Source organism: Cystoisospora suis, assembly GCF_002600585.1.
Source record: "Cystoisospora suis strain Wien I chromosome Unknown contig_740, whole genome shotgun sequence".
Classification (NCBI taxonomy): domain Eukaryota; phylum Apicomplexa; class Conoidasida; order Eucoccidiorida; family Sarcocystidae; genus Cystoisospora; species Cystoisospora suis.
The window spans coordinates 20,155-33,329 of NW_027153541.1; the positions used below are offsets into that span (position 1 = coordinate 20,155).

The 13,175-nt window shown below is 41.1% G+C and overlaps 3 protein-coding genes across 3 annotated transcripts in view; 2 read left to right on the plus strand and 1 right to left on the minus strand.

Annotated features, from left to right (window-relative positions):
* Window positions 1–3,292, plus strand: part of CSUI_001829 (uncharacterized protein) — a 6,379-nt gene extending 3,087 nt beyond the window's left edge. The window contains exons 2-6 of the mRNA XM_068062032.1: window positions 47–176; window positions 879–1,036; window positions 1,682–1,732; window positions 2,421–2,485; window positions 3,097–3,292. Coding sequence (XP_067925991.1) covers window positions 47–176; window positions 879–1,036; window positions 1,682–1,732; window positions 2,421–2,485; window positions 3,097–3,195 — 503 coding nt within the window. The 3' untranslated portion in view covers window positions 3,196–3,292. The remainder of the gene's footprint in view (window positions 1–46; window positions 177–878; window positions 1,037–1,681; window positions 1,733–2,420; window positions 2,486–3,096) is intronic.
* Window positions 2,248–7,346, minus strand: CSUI_001830 (ribosomal rna large subunit methyltransferase ftsj1). Its single transcript, XM_068062033.1, has one exon. It carries the CDS (start codon window positions 6,904–6,906, stop codon window positions 5,446–5,448), a length of 1,461 nt encoding a protein of 486 aa, XP_067925992.1. The 5' UTR covers window positions 6,907–7,346; the 3' UTR covers window positions 2,248–5,445.
* A 191-nt stretch (window positions 7,347–7,537) lies between these two features.
* On the plus strand, window positions 7,538–13,106 carry CSUI_001831 (uncharacterized protein). Its single transcript, XM_068062034.1, has 7 exons — window positions 7,538–7,826; window positions 8,178–9,059; window positions 10,060–10,365; window positions 11,158–11,323; window positions 11,938–11,995; window positions 12,651–12,727; window positions 12,967–13,106. The coding sequence occupies exons 3-7, from the start codon at window positions 10,234–10,236 to the stop codon at window positions 13,059–13,061; spliced, it is 528 nt and encodes a 175-aa protein (XP_067925993.1). The 5' UTR covers window positions 7,538–7,826; window positions 8,178–9,059; window positions 10,060–10,233; the 3' UTR covers window positions 13,062–13,106.
* Window positions 13,107–13,175: the final 69 nt, after the last annotated feature.

Below are 13,175 nucleotides of genomic sequence, written 5' to 3' on the forward strand. Positions count from 1 at the left end.
TCTTTCTCTCATTCTATCTATCTGTCTTTCTTTCTTTCTTTTGTAGCTCCGAAGTTTCTGCGAGTTTTATGCTTTCTCGGAGGTGTATTGACAGCGGGGACGTCGATGGTCTCGGCAGTGCACGTCGTTCAGGTTCTCCTCAATCCAACGGCCTATTTCCTCACCCTCGCCCAAGGGTACACTCCCTCCCTCCCTCCCAGCCTTCCAAAACAGTACAGATCTGATAAAGACATACAGACAGACATAAAGAGATGAAAGAGAGATTAAAGATAGAGAGACAGATTAAAGAGACATAGATAGATAGATAGATAGAGACAGCAAAGAGGAAGGTGTCTTTGTTTTCTTCTCTTTCTTTTCCATGTATCGTGGGGAGTTGTTTGTGCTGTCGATCTCTCCTATGGATGGAAGTTCAGAGATACAGATAAATAGATAGATATAGTTCAACATAGGTGGCACGAGCGGATGAGTGTGCATATACGCAGGAATGTGTACGCAGGTATACATCTCTCTCTGCCCTTTTCTATCTGTCTCTCTCTCCTCTCTGTCTCTGTGTGTGTATATATCCCTGTACTATGAGATTTAGCAACGTGTTTCGTGAAGGGAGTAGATTCAGAGAGGCCAAACAAAACTTGAGACGTTCGAATGTATATCTACAAAGAATAAAGATGAAGAAGAACATAAAGAAGGAAATTCATAATGGCTCTATTTCTCTTTCTCTAATTCTGCTCTTACTTCCTCTCTCTCTCTCTGTGTCTACCTACACCTCTCTCTCTCTGTGTGACTTCATCTCTCTCTCTCTTTCTTCCTTCCTCTCTTATCTCTTTCTCTCCTTCATTCTTTCGTTCCTTTCTTCCTTTCTGCTTTCTTTCTTTCTTCAGAGTGTTGGGAGTTTTAGTGTTGCTTCGTGAGGCATCTTTTCTTCCTTCCTCTGTCTGGTCCTGCTGTGGTGAAAATGAGACTTTTCAAAAGGCCTTTGACGTCAACTTTAAGTTTCTAACGGCCCCTCTCTTCAAGGGATGCTTCTACATCTATATCGGTAATACCGTAACTACAACTACCACTACCCACACTCTATATATATACACACTTTATATATATATATATATACACATACATACACACACAGCCATCTCCTCTCGCCTTCTTCTCCGACGTTACAGAAAGAAGGGCGTGTTGATAGCCATCATTTTCATTCCTAGTAGTATGATAGGTATGGAAGTAACCCATCATGTAGCGCCGCTCTTATTCAAGGAATCATAGAAGTCATCCTAGTCATAGTCTATTCTTTTCTCTTCTTCTCTTTCATCTTAGTCGGGTTTATCTTCTTATTCTTATGGTCATGAGACATATAGAGAGAGAGAGAGACATAGAGAGATATAGAGAGAGCTATTGCCTATGTGTGGCAGTAGGAGATGTATGTGATGCTGTTCCCATATATACATACATACGTGTACAACTTATATATATATATATATATATATGTAGCAGTCCTTTCAATTGAAGTCTCTCTTTCTTTCTTTCTATTCAATCACGGTGTGTGACACGATCCTCTGGGAAGTATTGAACTTCTCAATAGAAAGAGGAGAAGAGAAAGAGAGAGTGAAGAAGAAGAATGAATGGAAGTATTCTTTACTTCTTTCTCTTTCCTTTTTTCTTGTGTCTCTTTTGTATTTCCGTGTAGGTACGGTTGGCCTGCTACTTCGTGACGTCATCGCCTGTACATACATCTACGGTAAGCAAACAGCAATCTCTTTCTTTCTTTCTCTTTCTTTCTTTCTTTCTGTCTCGCTCTCTTGCTTAAGTCCTCTCACTTTTTCTTTCTCTGGAACGTGTTTCTGTCTTGTTTCTTGAACGGAGAGAAAGCTTTCTTCCGGTGTAACTACAGCATCGGGTGTGGCTTAGGCTTGTGTGGCTGGCTGATAGGCAAGGCAAAAACGAAAGAGCGGGGAGTGCGCACGTCTCTCTCGATCTCTGCAAACCTTCCTGTTCTTCTTCACTTTTGCGTAGTCAAAACAATAGAAGTCAAGCTAATCTACTTACCTACACATAGATATAGATAGATAGGTACAGATAGCTACGCGGGTATAGACCTGTACGCATATCTGTATGCCCATGTACAGACAACTCCGAGATATCTATATGTATATGTGTATAGGCCTGTATATCTATATATATACACGAATAGAAGAACTGCGCATCGGAATCGATATATAGAAATGTATATATCTTATATTTTTCTTTTGACTTGATCTGTTTGTTTCCCATGTAATGTTAATGATAGCACGCCTCTGTTTGAGTTAGTTGTCTTGCGAGCTAGCCAGCCGTAGCTGGAGCTAGCCACCTGTCCCTGCACGCATGCATGCAGGGCTCTCCTGTCTTTACTTCTTTTTGGTGTGTATGTGTGTGTTTTTCTTGTGTAGGAATGTATATGCTGATCGTCGGAAGTTTATGTCTCCTCATTCAGAAGACGCCAGAAGAGAAAACAGTAAGACAAAATAGAGAAAGAAGAAGAGATTCAAGATGCCAGAAATGAAAGGAGACAGACAGATAGACAGGCAATAAGCTTTGTGTGAAAGTCTTTTCTTTCATTCCCCACTTGAATCACCCAGCAGCACAACTCGCTCAACACGTCCTCTCTTTATTCTTTTCTTTCTTTCTTTCTCCCCAGTTTCTTGGTCCGATTTCTTTCTCTCTTTCTCTCTGTCTCTGTCTGTCTGTGTGTTTGTTTCGTGTCTCTTCTCATAAAAGTTCTTTTCTGTTCTTTTTTGTTTCAGCAGAGTGCCTGACTGCTGGGCCTCTTCCCCCCCATGCGCATGCACCCGCAGCTGATCACTCACATATACAGAGATAGGGAGATTGGACATAGATACAGACAGACAGGCAGATAGATCGTCTTCTTTTCACAGTAAGAGTCTGCACACGAGCTCCGTCATTCCCGCTCTCACTCCATATACACATTGCCTCTCCCCTCTATACGTCTGCATATGTATGGATATGCTCTCTACACTGTTTCAGCTTCTTTCTCTATTCTTCCTTTTTCTTCATCTGCTTTTCTTTTTTGTCCTTTATGTTTTGACTTATGACTTTCCTGTTTAGGAGAAAAGGAAGAAAAAACAAAAGATCAAGAAATCTGTAGAATTTTCTACATCTGTCTCGTCTCCGCTTCCGACCTTCAAGCATTCATCGTCGATTTGAGCGCATCAGCCTCATGACCATCACCCAGCTAGCCAAACCACCCACGCATGCATGCAGCAGCAACTAGCTAGCGAGCCTGGTATCTAACTGAGGGAGTTCAGCAAAGAAAAAAGACAGGGAAAGATAAAACAAACAGAAGGAAAGAAAGAAGAGAGAGAAGACAAGTCATTTTTCCTTTCTCTTCTTCGTTCGGTTATCTTTTAAAACGGGAGATGAAGGGACGTAATGGAAGATCAAGAAGAAGAAGAAAGTGAGAGAGCGAGAGAGAAAGAAAGAGAAGATGGAGATATCTTCGTTGATCTATCTCTGTAAAGGAGAGAGAGAGGTTTCTGTACAGACACTCTCCTCCCTATCTCTAATAGCGTCAGAGCCCAAGATGTCCTTCACATCCAGCCACTCCTCTGTATCATCTACGTCCATAGACGTATATGTATATAGTCCATGCAAATATGTGCGGATGGAGATACGGAGATATGTCTATATATACTTATAGATTATATATATATATATGCATATATATATGTCTGTATATGTCTATAGATGTGTATATCTACGTGGATGGTGTTTATATGTGTCTCTGTGTGTGGATGCGATGCATTTGTTTTATCGCTGTCTTTTGTCCCCTTTCTGTCTCTGTCTCCTTTTGTGAATCTCTTCTTGTCGATGCTGTGGGTGTTCTCTTCTTCGTCTTGTTCTCTCTGTCTATCTCGTTGTTGCGATGCAAAACTTTCTTTCTTCTTCTGTGAGAAGACAGAAGAGTCAAAGAGACAAGCAATCCTTTCTCTTGAGTTAGCCGTGATCAGGAAAAAGGAGAGAGGGAGAAGATAAAGAAGAAGAAAAAGAGACAACCTCTCTTTCTTTCTTTCTCTCTCTTTTCGAAGTGCTTTTTGCATTCTCTTGATTGAGCTGAATTGAAGGGTTGAGTGTGTACACTCTTCTTGTTCTCTTCTTCGAGTCCTTCTTTGTCTTTTAAACCTCCTCCGACTACTACTGAGAAAGATTCAAGAAGACAGAGAGTTTGTCTCTATTCAGATCCACTTACCTACTTTCTGCCCCTCCTTTCAAATCTCTCTCTCTCCTCGATCCTCTTCTTCTTTCTTTTCTCTTTCTTTCTCTCTGGATCGCCTCCTTTCTTTCTTTCTTTCTTTCTCTTTTTCTTCTTTTCTCTTGCTTGCTCTGTGGGTATCGGCCAGTGTGTAAGAGAAGAGGAGGAGAAGAAGAGAACGAGAGAAAGAGAGGATAAGAAAAAGCAAAGGACAGCCACGCCACATCGGCAGTCCCCGTTCATTCATGTATGGCTGTGTATTTGTCTTTGTGGAGGCGCTGCTGTTCTTTCTCTGTTTGTCTCTCTCGCTCTCTCTCTGAAAGAAGATGAGAAGCTTTTCTTCTCTCTCTCTCCACCTCACACCAAAGAAGAGAAGACAGACAGAAAAAGCCGGATTGAGAAAGAAACGAGAAAAGAAAGAATGAAAGAAAGAAAGAATGAAAGAGAAGAGATCAACACGACGTCTTGTGTGTTTTCGATCAAGAGAGGAGAGAAGAAAGAAAAAGAGATGAAGAGAGAGAGACAGAGAGAAAGCATGTATGATCGATCTATCTTCTCGTAGTCGCCATGAATAAGAAGAAGAAAAGGATGAAGAAGAATAAGTAATTTCTTCTCTCGTTTGACTCTCCTTGTTTTATGAGCTTTTGACAAAGATACCCTACGAGCCTATAGGTGTAGGTAGCTGTGACGAGAGGAGGCTTCCTGCTCCTTGAATGAAGAGGATCAAGACAAGAAGAGAGACTTTCTCCTTCTTCTCCTTCTACAACTTGAAAGATAAAAGCAGTCTCATTGCAGATCATGAGGAAAGAAAGAAAAGAAGAAGAGATAAGGAGACACGCACGTAACTGGCATGTATACCATAACTATAGAAGACACATAAGCACACAGTCACGAGAGATACACGGACAAAGATAGATATGTAGACAGACAGGTAGAAGAAAGACAGGTAAAGAGATAGACGGACGATAGATAGGTAGATAGACAGATGAGAAAGAGAGTTATGTCCTTCATGCAACTGCAAGCAGACAAAGAGATCCTTGGCAATCTATGATGAGTAGAGAAGGAACATATCCATCCATCCATATCTATAAATAGATATATCTTGTAGATGAATGATAGAAAGGAAGAAGAAGAAAAAGAAGGTCGGTTCCTGTTGTAGAGAGATGATAAGAAAGAAAGAGAGAAAGAAAGAAAGAAGAGATTCTTTACGATTGATGAGCGGCCTTTTGGAGTCGATGGCGCTTTGTCTGAAGAGCTTGTTCATAGGGCGGATGGAGAGGCGGCTGCGTAGGAGGCTTAAAGACATACGTGGACTCATCCACATCATTGTAATTGCGATCAGCGTCATAGCCATTCAAATCACTACATGCAAGAAACGGTACTAGACACCCTTCTACCACTCCTCCAAATTCATCTTCTTCACTTTCTTCTTCTTCTTCTTCCTCTTGTTCTCTCTGTTCTCTTGGTTTATCTTCTTCTTCTTGTACAAGTTTCTTTTGTGTGTTTCTTCTCTCATTGTTTTCTTCATTCCTACGAGCCAGCCCATCATAGCCCGCAACCTCTCTCCATTCATCTCTCTTTATCTCTTCCTCCTCTTCACTCCCTTGTGCTTCTTCGCTTCTCCCTTCTTCTTCTTGTTCTATCTTCTTCTTCTTCTCTCTTCTTCTTTTCGTCTCCGCCTCACCCCCACCCTTCATGCTTAAAGGGCTCGTAGAAAGACTCTGAAGACGCCTAAAGCCTGTACATACGACAAAGGCTTCGATACTGCTATTCCGACTCGCGGCAGGCTTACAGCATTTGACTTCATGAAAGAGATGAAGGAGCTGTAGATACACCAGAGGAATCTGCTCTCCTCGGAAGACTTTACATACAAAAGTTCCCTGGGGCTTAAGCACCTTCATGACGACCGTTAAAGCGGCTCGTAATAGATGCGCCTGTATAAATTCATCTACATCATGAATTCCCGTCACGTCGGGAGCTCCGTCGCATACAACAATGTCAGCAGGCTCATTCGAGAAGAATTGGAGAATAGAGTGAATTGTCGTCTCATGTGTGATATCTGCTTGGAGTGTATGTACACCTGGGATGGGAGCCATCTCTTGTAAATCCACAGCTACAATCAACGGGGGGGAAGGAGGAGAAAGAAGAAGAGAAGAAGAAGAAGAAGAGGGAGAAGAAGAATTGGTGGCTTCATCGGACTGAGGAGAGGAGGAGGTTTCTTGTTCTTTTCTTTCTTCTTCTTGGAAGGAGAGAGAGACTTTCTTCTTTCGCTTTTCATAGAGAGAAAGTTTTCTCTCGTAATTTAGCCATAGTCGTCGGCGTAAGACCTGGGACCAACTACCAGGAGCTGCGCAAAGATCAACAGCTCGATGTGGGTATCTCCCTAAACTTTCTTCTTCTTCTAGTGTCTTCTCTTCTTCCTCTTCTTCTTCTTCATCTCTGTCTTTATCTTCTGTCTTCTTCAAGTTGCGTTCATTGTGAAAAAGCGGATCTTGAAAAGAAAAGAGAGAAGAAGAAGAAGAGGGAAGAGGAGAGGATGAGGGGGGTGAGAGAAAGTGGAGCTCATCGTCAAGCTGAAGAAGCTTATAGGCCGATCTAGCTCGATAGCCATCTTCTTTGGCTCGTCGATAGTAAATGTCTCGACGATCTTTCGATAGCTTTCCCATCCTTCTTCTCTTTCTTCTACTTCTGCCTTTGGAAGAGGATCAGATGAAAGAAGAGCAAGAGTTAAAAGAAAGAAGAAAGTCGGTGGTATGGAAGGAAGATGAGAGAAAAAGAAAGAGAGAAAGGTAGATTCTAAAAATGAGAGAGGAATGGAGAGGTTGAGAGTAGGAAGGAAAGTTAAAGAAAGAAGAGGAAAGAAGAAGAAGATCGGTGTAACTTGATCAGTGATAGGAGATAATGTCTAAGAAGGATGAAGTAAGATAGAAAGAAAGATAAATAGAGCCAACGTTACTGCTGAGAGAGAGGAAAGCGAAAAAGGAATGGAGACTTCCTTCCCCTAGTAGTAAAGGTCTCTTCATGAAGAGCCAGAGGAAGAGAGAAAAGGTCACGAAAGAAGTTGCTGAAAGGAAAAGAAAGAAGAGCCAAACGAGGTGAACGAAACAGAAAGAAGAAGAGGAAAGAGAAAGGTTCGAGAGATCTCGATCAATCGATGTTGAGAGTTTCCTGGTATGTGTGTTGCATGCGCATGCAAAGGAAGAAACGCAGCTGCATGTGAATGAATGTAAAATGAAGAAGAAGAATCTCATCTTCGTGTCGTTGGCGATATAGGAAATAGCCACACACATCTCGACCGTTTCTTTCTTCTGCTCTTTATGAATGTGTTTTGTCTTCTTTTCTTTTCATCTTTCTCGAGGAAGTCATCTTGCTCGCTGAGAGAACTTGAGAGGCCGCTCTCTCTGTCTCTCTTTCTTTCTTTCACACTCTGTCTCCTCTTGCCTAAAATTCTTCCTTTCTCTCTTCACAGCAGACTACCAAACTGAGACAATCGAAGAAGAAGAAGAAGAAGAAAGCAGGAAAGATCAAGAGGAAGATCAGAGCTAAGAGAGAAAGAAGAAAAAGAAGAAGAAACACATCAGATAAGGTAGAGAAGAATACAGATAGCTAGCTCTCTCTGTAGCACTCTCCAAATACTTTGTTAAGCTTTCTCTTTTTTGCATATCTTTCTTCGTGAATTACAAGTCTAGCAGATTCATGATCTAGGAACATAGGCCGATCTAGAATTAATTACGCTCGTACACAGACAGACAGTCTTCTTCCTCTTCTCAGGAGAGGGTGTGTAGACATAGGAGTAGGTAGCCATCTGAAGTCTAATTATGTATCTTGGCTAGACACCTTGTCTCGCTATAGATCTCCGGATGTAAAAGTGGGGAGCGCAGGGGCGTCTATTCTTTTCTTTCTTTTCTCTTCTTTCTCTTCTTCATGTCTGTTGCAGCTAGAAAAGAGTTCAGAACAAGAAACGAAAGAAAGCAATGAAGAAGGGGTGCGGTCTCTTCAGTTTCTCTCGCTCTTTCCTTCTTCTCTTCTGAGAAATCTCCTTTGATCTATCTATCTATCTCTTCCTGTCTCTCTCTTTCTCTCTGTGTGTCTATTCTTTGCCGTCTCTTCCTTTTCCTTTCTATCCTAAAGGAGAGAGAAGCACAGTCACTCTCCAGTCTTTTTGACTTCTTCATGGACGCGATAGAGACAGAACGAATGAGAAGGAGACGTTCTTCCAGACATCTCCGAAAAAGCAGTTTCTCCTTTCTTCTCATCTCTCTTGTCTTCACTTCTCTTCTATCGTTCTTTGTCTCTCTTCTTTCTTTCGAAGAGAACAAGACAGAGAAGACGAAAAAGAAGAAAAAGAGAAGGTGAGAATGAATACACAGGTGGACTGAATGTGTGGGATATCACGAGGTGTAAATCGCCATTCTCAAGGCTTCTCGACTTTCCTCTTCTTCTTCCTTTTCTTTATTCAATCTCTTCTTTCTTTCTTTGGAAGGCCTCGTCCCATTTAAAATTTATCTTCTCGTTTCTTCTCTCAATCTTTCCTTTCTCTGTTTCATCTTTTCTTCTTTGTTTATTTCTCTCCTTTCTATCTTCACCGTCACTCTTCTTTTTCTTCCTCTCGTTCGCTTTTTTCGTTCTTTCTTTTCTTTCTTTCTTTTCTTTCGCAATCTCACTTTGGAAGATTCTTTCTTTCTTTCTTCAAGTTCAAGAGCTTCGCTTCTTCTTCTTCTCCGTCTTTCTACACATCTTTCTATCTCTTCATCTATAAAGGAACTTTCTCTCTCTCTCTCTTTCTGGCGTAAGATAGACCGAGAGTAGAAGAGAAAAAGTACGGATCACACTTTCTCTTCTTTTCTTTTTTCCTCCCTTTCGTTTCTTCGTCTTTTTGGTAGATTCTAGTTAAGAGAAAGAGAAAGAAAGAAAGAGAGAGAAGGAATGAATGAATGACTGTACGGCAGGATAGTCACGAAACGACGAAGAGGAAGAGGGAGAGGAGGAGGTTTGTTATAAGGTGAAAGAAGGCTACATGCTCCTTCCCTAAATCTAGAAATCTCATTCAGTCAAATCTATCTTTAATCTATCTACTTAACTATCTATGGAGCTCTCTATCTTTCATCTATCTTGAATCTATCTATCTTCTTAACTCCTTAGCAATAGCTCGCATATCTTTCTTGTTTCTCTCTCTTTCTCTCTTAAACCTCTTCATCTTTCTCTTCGTCTTTTTCCATTGTTCTCTTTACATCTCTTTCTTTCTTATCTTCTCATCCATCGACCTTTATCTTCGTTCTCTTAAGTTCCCTTCTTCTTCGTCGTCCTCGTTTTTTCAATCTCTTAGTCTGTTTTATATCTTTTCTTCTCTTTTCTCATTCCCTAATCTCTGCCTATCACTTTCTCTTCTTTCATCTTTCTCTCCTGTCTCTATTCCTTGCACAAATCACTCTCCTGGAGTTTCTTCTCTTTTCTTCTTCTTCCCTCGGACTTCCCTGGACTCCATCTCTTCCTTCTTTCTCGTTCTCTTTCTTTTTTCTCTATCTTTCATTTCTCTTGGTATTTCTTAACGTTTCTCTTCTCTGTTACACTCCATCATTTCCCCCATCATTTTCTCGAGAGAGAAAAGATCTCTCCTCTTAACCCCCCTCCTTCTGTCTGTCTCTTTCCCCTCCCTTTCTTCATGGAGTGAAAGTCTCGAGTCAAGAAGAGAAGAGACACAAAGGCCACCCCACACAGAGACGCACAAAGAGAAAGAAGAGAAGAAGAGAACAAGAGATTACAGACACTTGCATTTCTCTCTCTTTTCTCCTGCCTTTCTCTTTATTTTTCTTCCACAGTTTCTTTGCGAAGACACTCTCTCCAGATCTCTTATCCCACAAGAAGAAGAAGACGTCCTAGGGACATTCCGAGAGGAAGAAGAAGGAAGTACAAGAGAAAGAGAAGAAAGAGGAGGAGGAAGAAGAGAAAGACGTTAAAAAGGAACAAGAAGGAGAAGAAGAAGAGAGAGGAGAATGTCATTCTTCTTGAGTGATCTTCGGTTAGGGTGGCGTACACGGGGATGGCGGTGGGACTCGTGTCAGAGAGGTCGAAGGCGATGGGTCCACATCAACTATCCTCCCCGTGAAAGATCTACCGCACTAAAGGTAAGTAAGTAATACCAGTCAACTACACACTTACAGAAAGACACAATAGATAGATCAATAGAGAACAAGAGAAAGATAGAGAGATAGAAAAGAAAGAAAGAAAGAGAAATTTATCCGATCTACATATATCTATATGTATGGATATAGATATGGATATATATATATATATATAGGGAGAGAGAGATCTTTTCGTTGGACCTCTTGTTTTTCTCTCGCTTGTTCTTCTCCTTCTTCTTCTCCTTCTTTTTGTCTTTTTTCTTTTGGCATTTTGACTTGTGTAATTGAGGGGGGTTGACAAAGAAGAAGGAGAAAGGGAGAACAAGAGAAAAGCTCCAGGGAGAAGAGAAGGGGGGAGAAGAAGAAGGTCGTCGTGTTGAGAAAGATCTTGTCAGGAATTTCGATGTGTCTTTTCTCTCTCTCTCTCTCTGTCGATTGGCTTCGATAGACAGTTAGGGTAGATATAGGAAGATACATAAAGATCTATAGATTCTCGTATATATGCACATACGTACACGTCTCTCCGAGGTTTCCTTGTCCTATAATCTCCTTGCGAAGACGTTCCCCCATTTTTCTTCTTTTTCTCCTCTTTGTGGAGACAGGAGACAGAAGCAGAACAAAACTAGGTATCACCTGAACGTTTCTCTTTCTCTCTCTCTTCCAAATTCAACTTCTTTCTCTTTCTTCCTTTCTCGCAACTTCATCCTTCTTTCTCCTTCGTCTTCTTTTTCTTACTTCTGTCCCTTTCTTTCTTTCTTCTCCCTCTTCTTCGTGTTCTTCTTCTCTTCTTTACAGCTTCATGAGAAGTACGATAAGTTGATCTTCGTGTGTAATGGCTATATCGATCGCCTGGAGCCCAAACGACTGCCAGAGAGACAGAGGAGACGCCTCGAATGCAATCGACGAGCCTCCCCCTTAGCTCGATATGACGGAAAGCTTCCCTGGACCCAAGCTGTCCAAAGTAAACTAAAAGAAAACGATCATAAAGATGATAAAGAAAGAAAGAAAGAAAGAAGGAGAAAAAAGAAGAAGAGTTCTTTCTCTCATTCTAATCGTAAAGATACGGCTTGAGGAGTCTTGATAGAGTATGAAAAGAGAAGAGAAGAGAAGAGAAGAGAGAGGAGAGGGATCAAACCTTTTCCATTGTCATACTAGAGGGACGGTTCTTTTCTCTCTTCGTTCATTCTCTCATTCACCTTTACTTCCAGAACCTCGTTCCTTCTTTCTCTTCTACAAGCTTTTAATGAGAAGTGGGAAGAGGAGAGAGCACGGTAGACAGACAGAAGGCGCTTCTTCTTCTTCTCTCTACTCCTTTCTTTCTATGCAATCACGTGAGAGAGAGAGAGAGAGAGAGGGTCAGGTCGTCAAGGTGTTCTTTCATATCTTCCCGCCTTCTTTCTTGTGTATTTCTATGTATGTATGTGTATATATGTATCAACATGCATATGTATATCTATGTATGAACCTGTATGCATACGTGTATGTGTCTGTATGAATGTGTGTATATGTCTATGTCTCTCTCTATGTATATATATATGTTCTTTAATTTTGTCTTTTTGTGTGTTGCCTTGGTAGGTGCGATAAGGAGAACCCACACGCCATGCTTAGGATTCGCTCAGGCCCACTCTCATCAGTAAAACTTCCCTCTCTCGCTTCCTCTTCCTCTTCTTCTCCTCTTTCTTCCTCTTCCTCTTCTCCTCTTTCTTCTTCTTCTTTTCCTCTCTTGCGTGAAGTATCTCTTCCTATTCCTTCGTTACATGGATGCTTTGTTGCACATACAGATATCCTCTTTCTTTCTCGACAAATCCAAATACATGCAAGAGAAATGAACTGTCTGTCTGTAGGAAAGATGGAAGAAGAAGAAGAAGAGAGGTGATAAGATGCAGCGCTAGAGTGTGACTAAAGGGGGAGAGCCCTTTTTTGTGTGTCATCTTCTTTAGCATTTTTCTCTTCCTATCATAACTACAGTATCATTCATTCCTTACGTCGTAAACAAAGTTCATTCACAGACCTATCTATATAGAGATATACACATCTCTGTATTCCTCTATGTATATATATGGATGTGTGTCTGTATATGTATTGACTTGGGCGTGTTGACTTCAGCCTAGGAGTTTCTTCTCAACTCTTCTCGACCTTTCTTTGAACTCATATTAGCAGATATACGTATATATATACATATAGATATACATATGTATATATGTGGATATACATTTCTGCGTTTATGCATGTGCGCATGAACTTTGTATGGCATAGGTTAGGCTTGCGAATGTGTTGTGTACGTCTAGTCTTTTAGAGGCTTTCTCTATGGAAGAGGTTCTCGCCTTGGAACGCCTCGTTCCGGAAATTCGACAAGCCTTTCAAGGTAGGATAAAGAAGGAGAGAGAACTCGGTGTTCGTGCTAAGGCTGCTTGCTTTTCCTTTCAAACAAAAGTAATAAGAGACAAGAAGAGAACGGTCGAATGGCATATGTGTATAGACATATAGATGTATATATATATATATGTATATATCTATCTACATACATACACATTTGCATATGTGGCTGTTATGTCTGTGTTTCTTTTGTCTGGTGACGGCGCGATGTTTGACGACGACTAAAAGAAGTCTTTAATGAAGTCAAGCTAACTTTCTTCCTCTTCTTCTTTATTTCTCTTCTTCTTGAAAGAGAGGTGGTCGTGGTGCCGCAGGATCATTAGTCTCTTCACGTTCATTCACTTCTCGACCTGCCTCAATAAAGAAAGAAACTACTCGCTTGCTTTCCTCGTGGGAAAAGAAAGAAAGAAAGAGTGAGAAAGAAAGAAAGAGTGCGA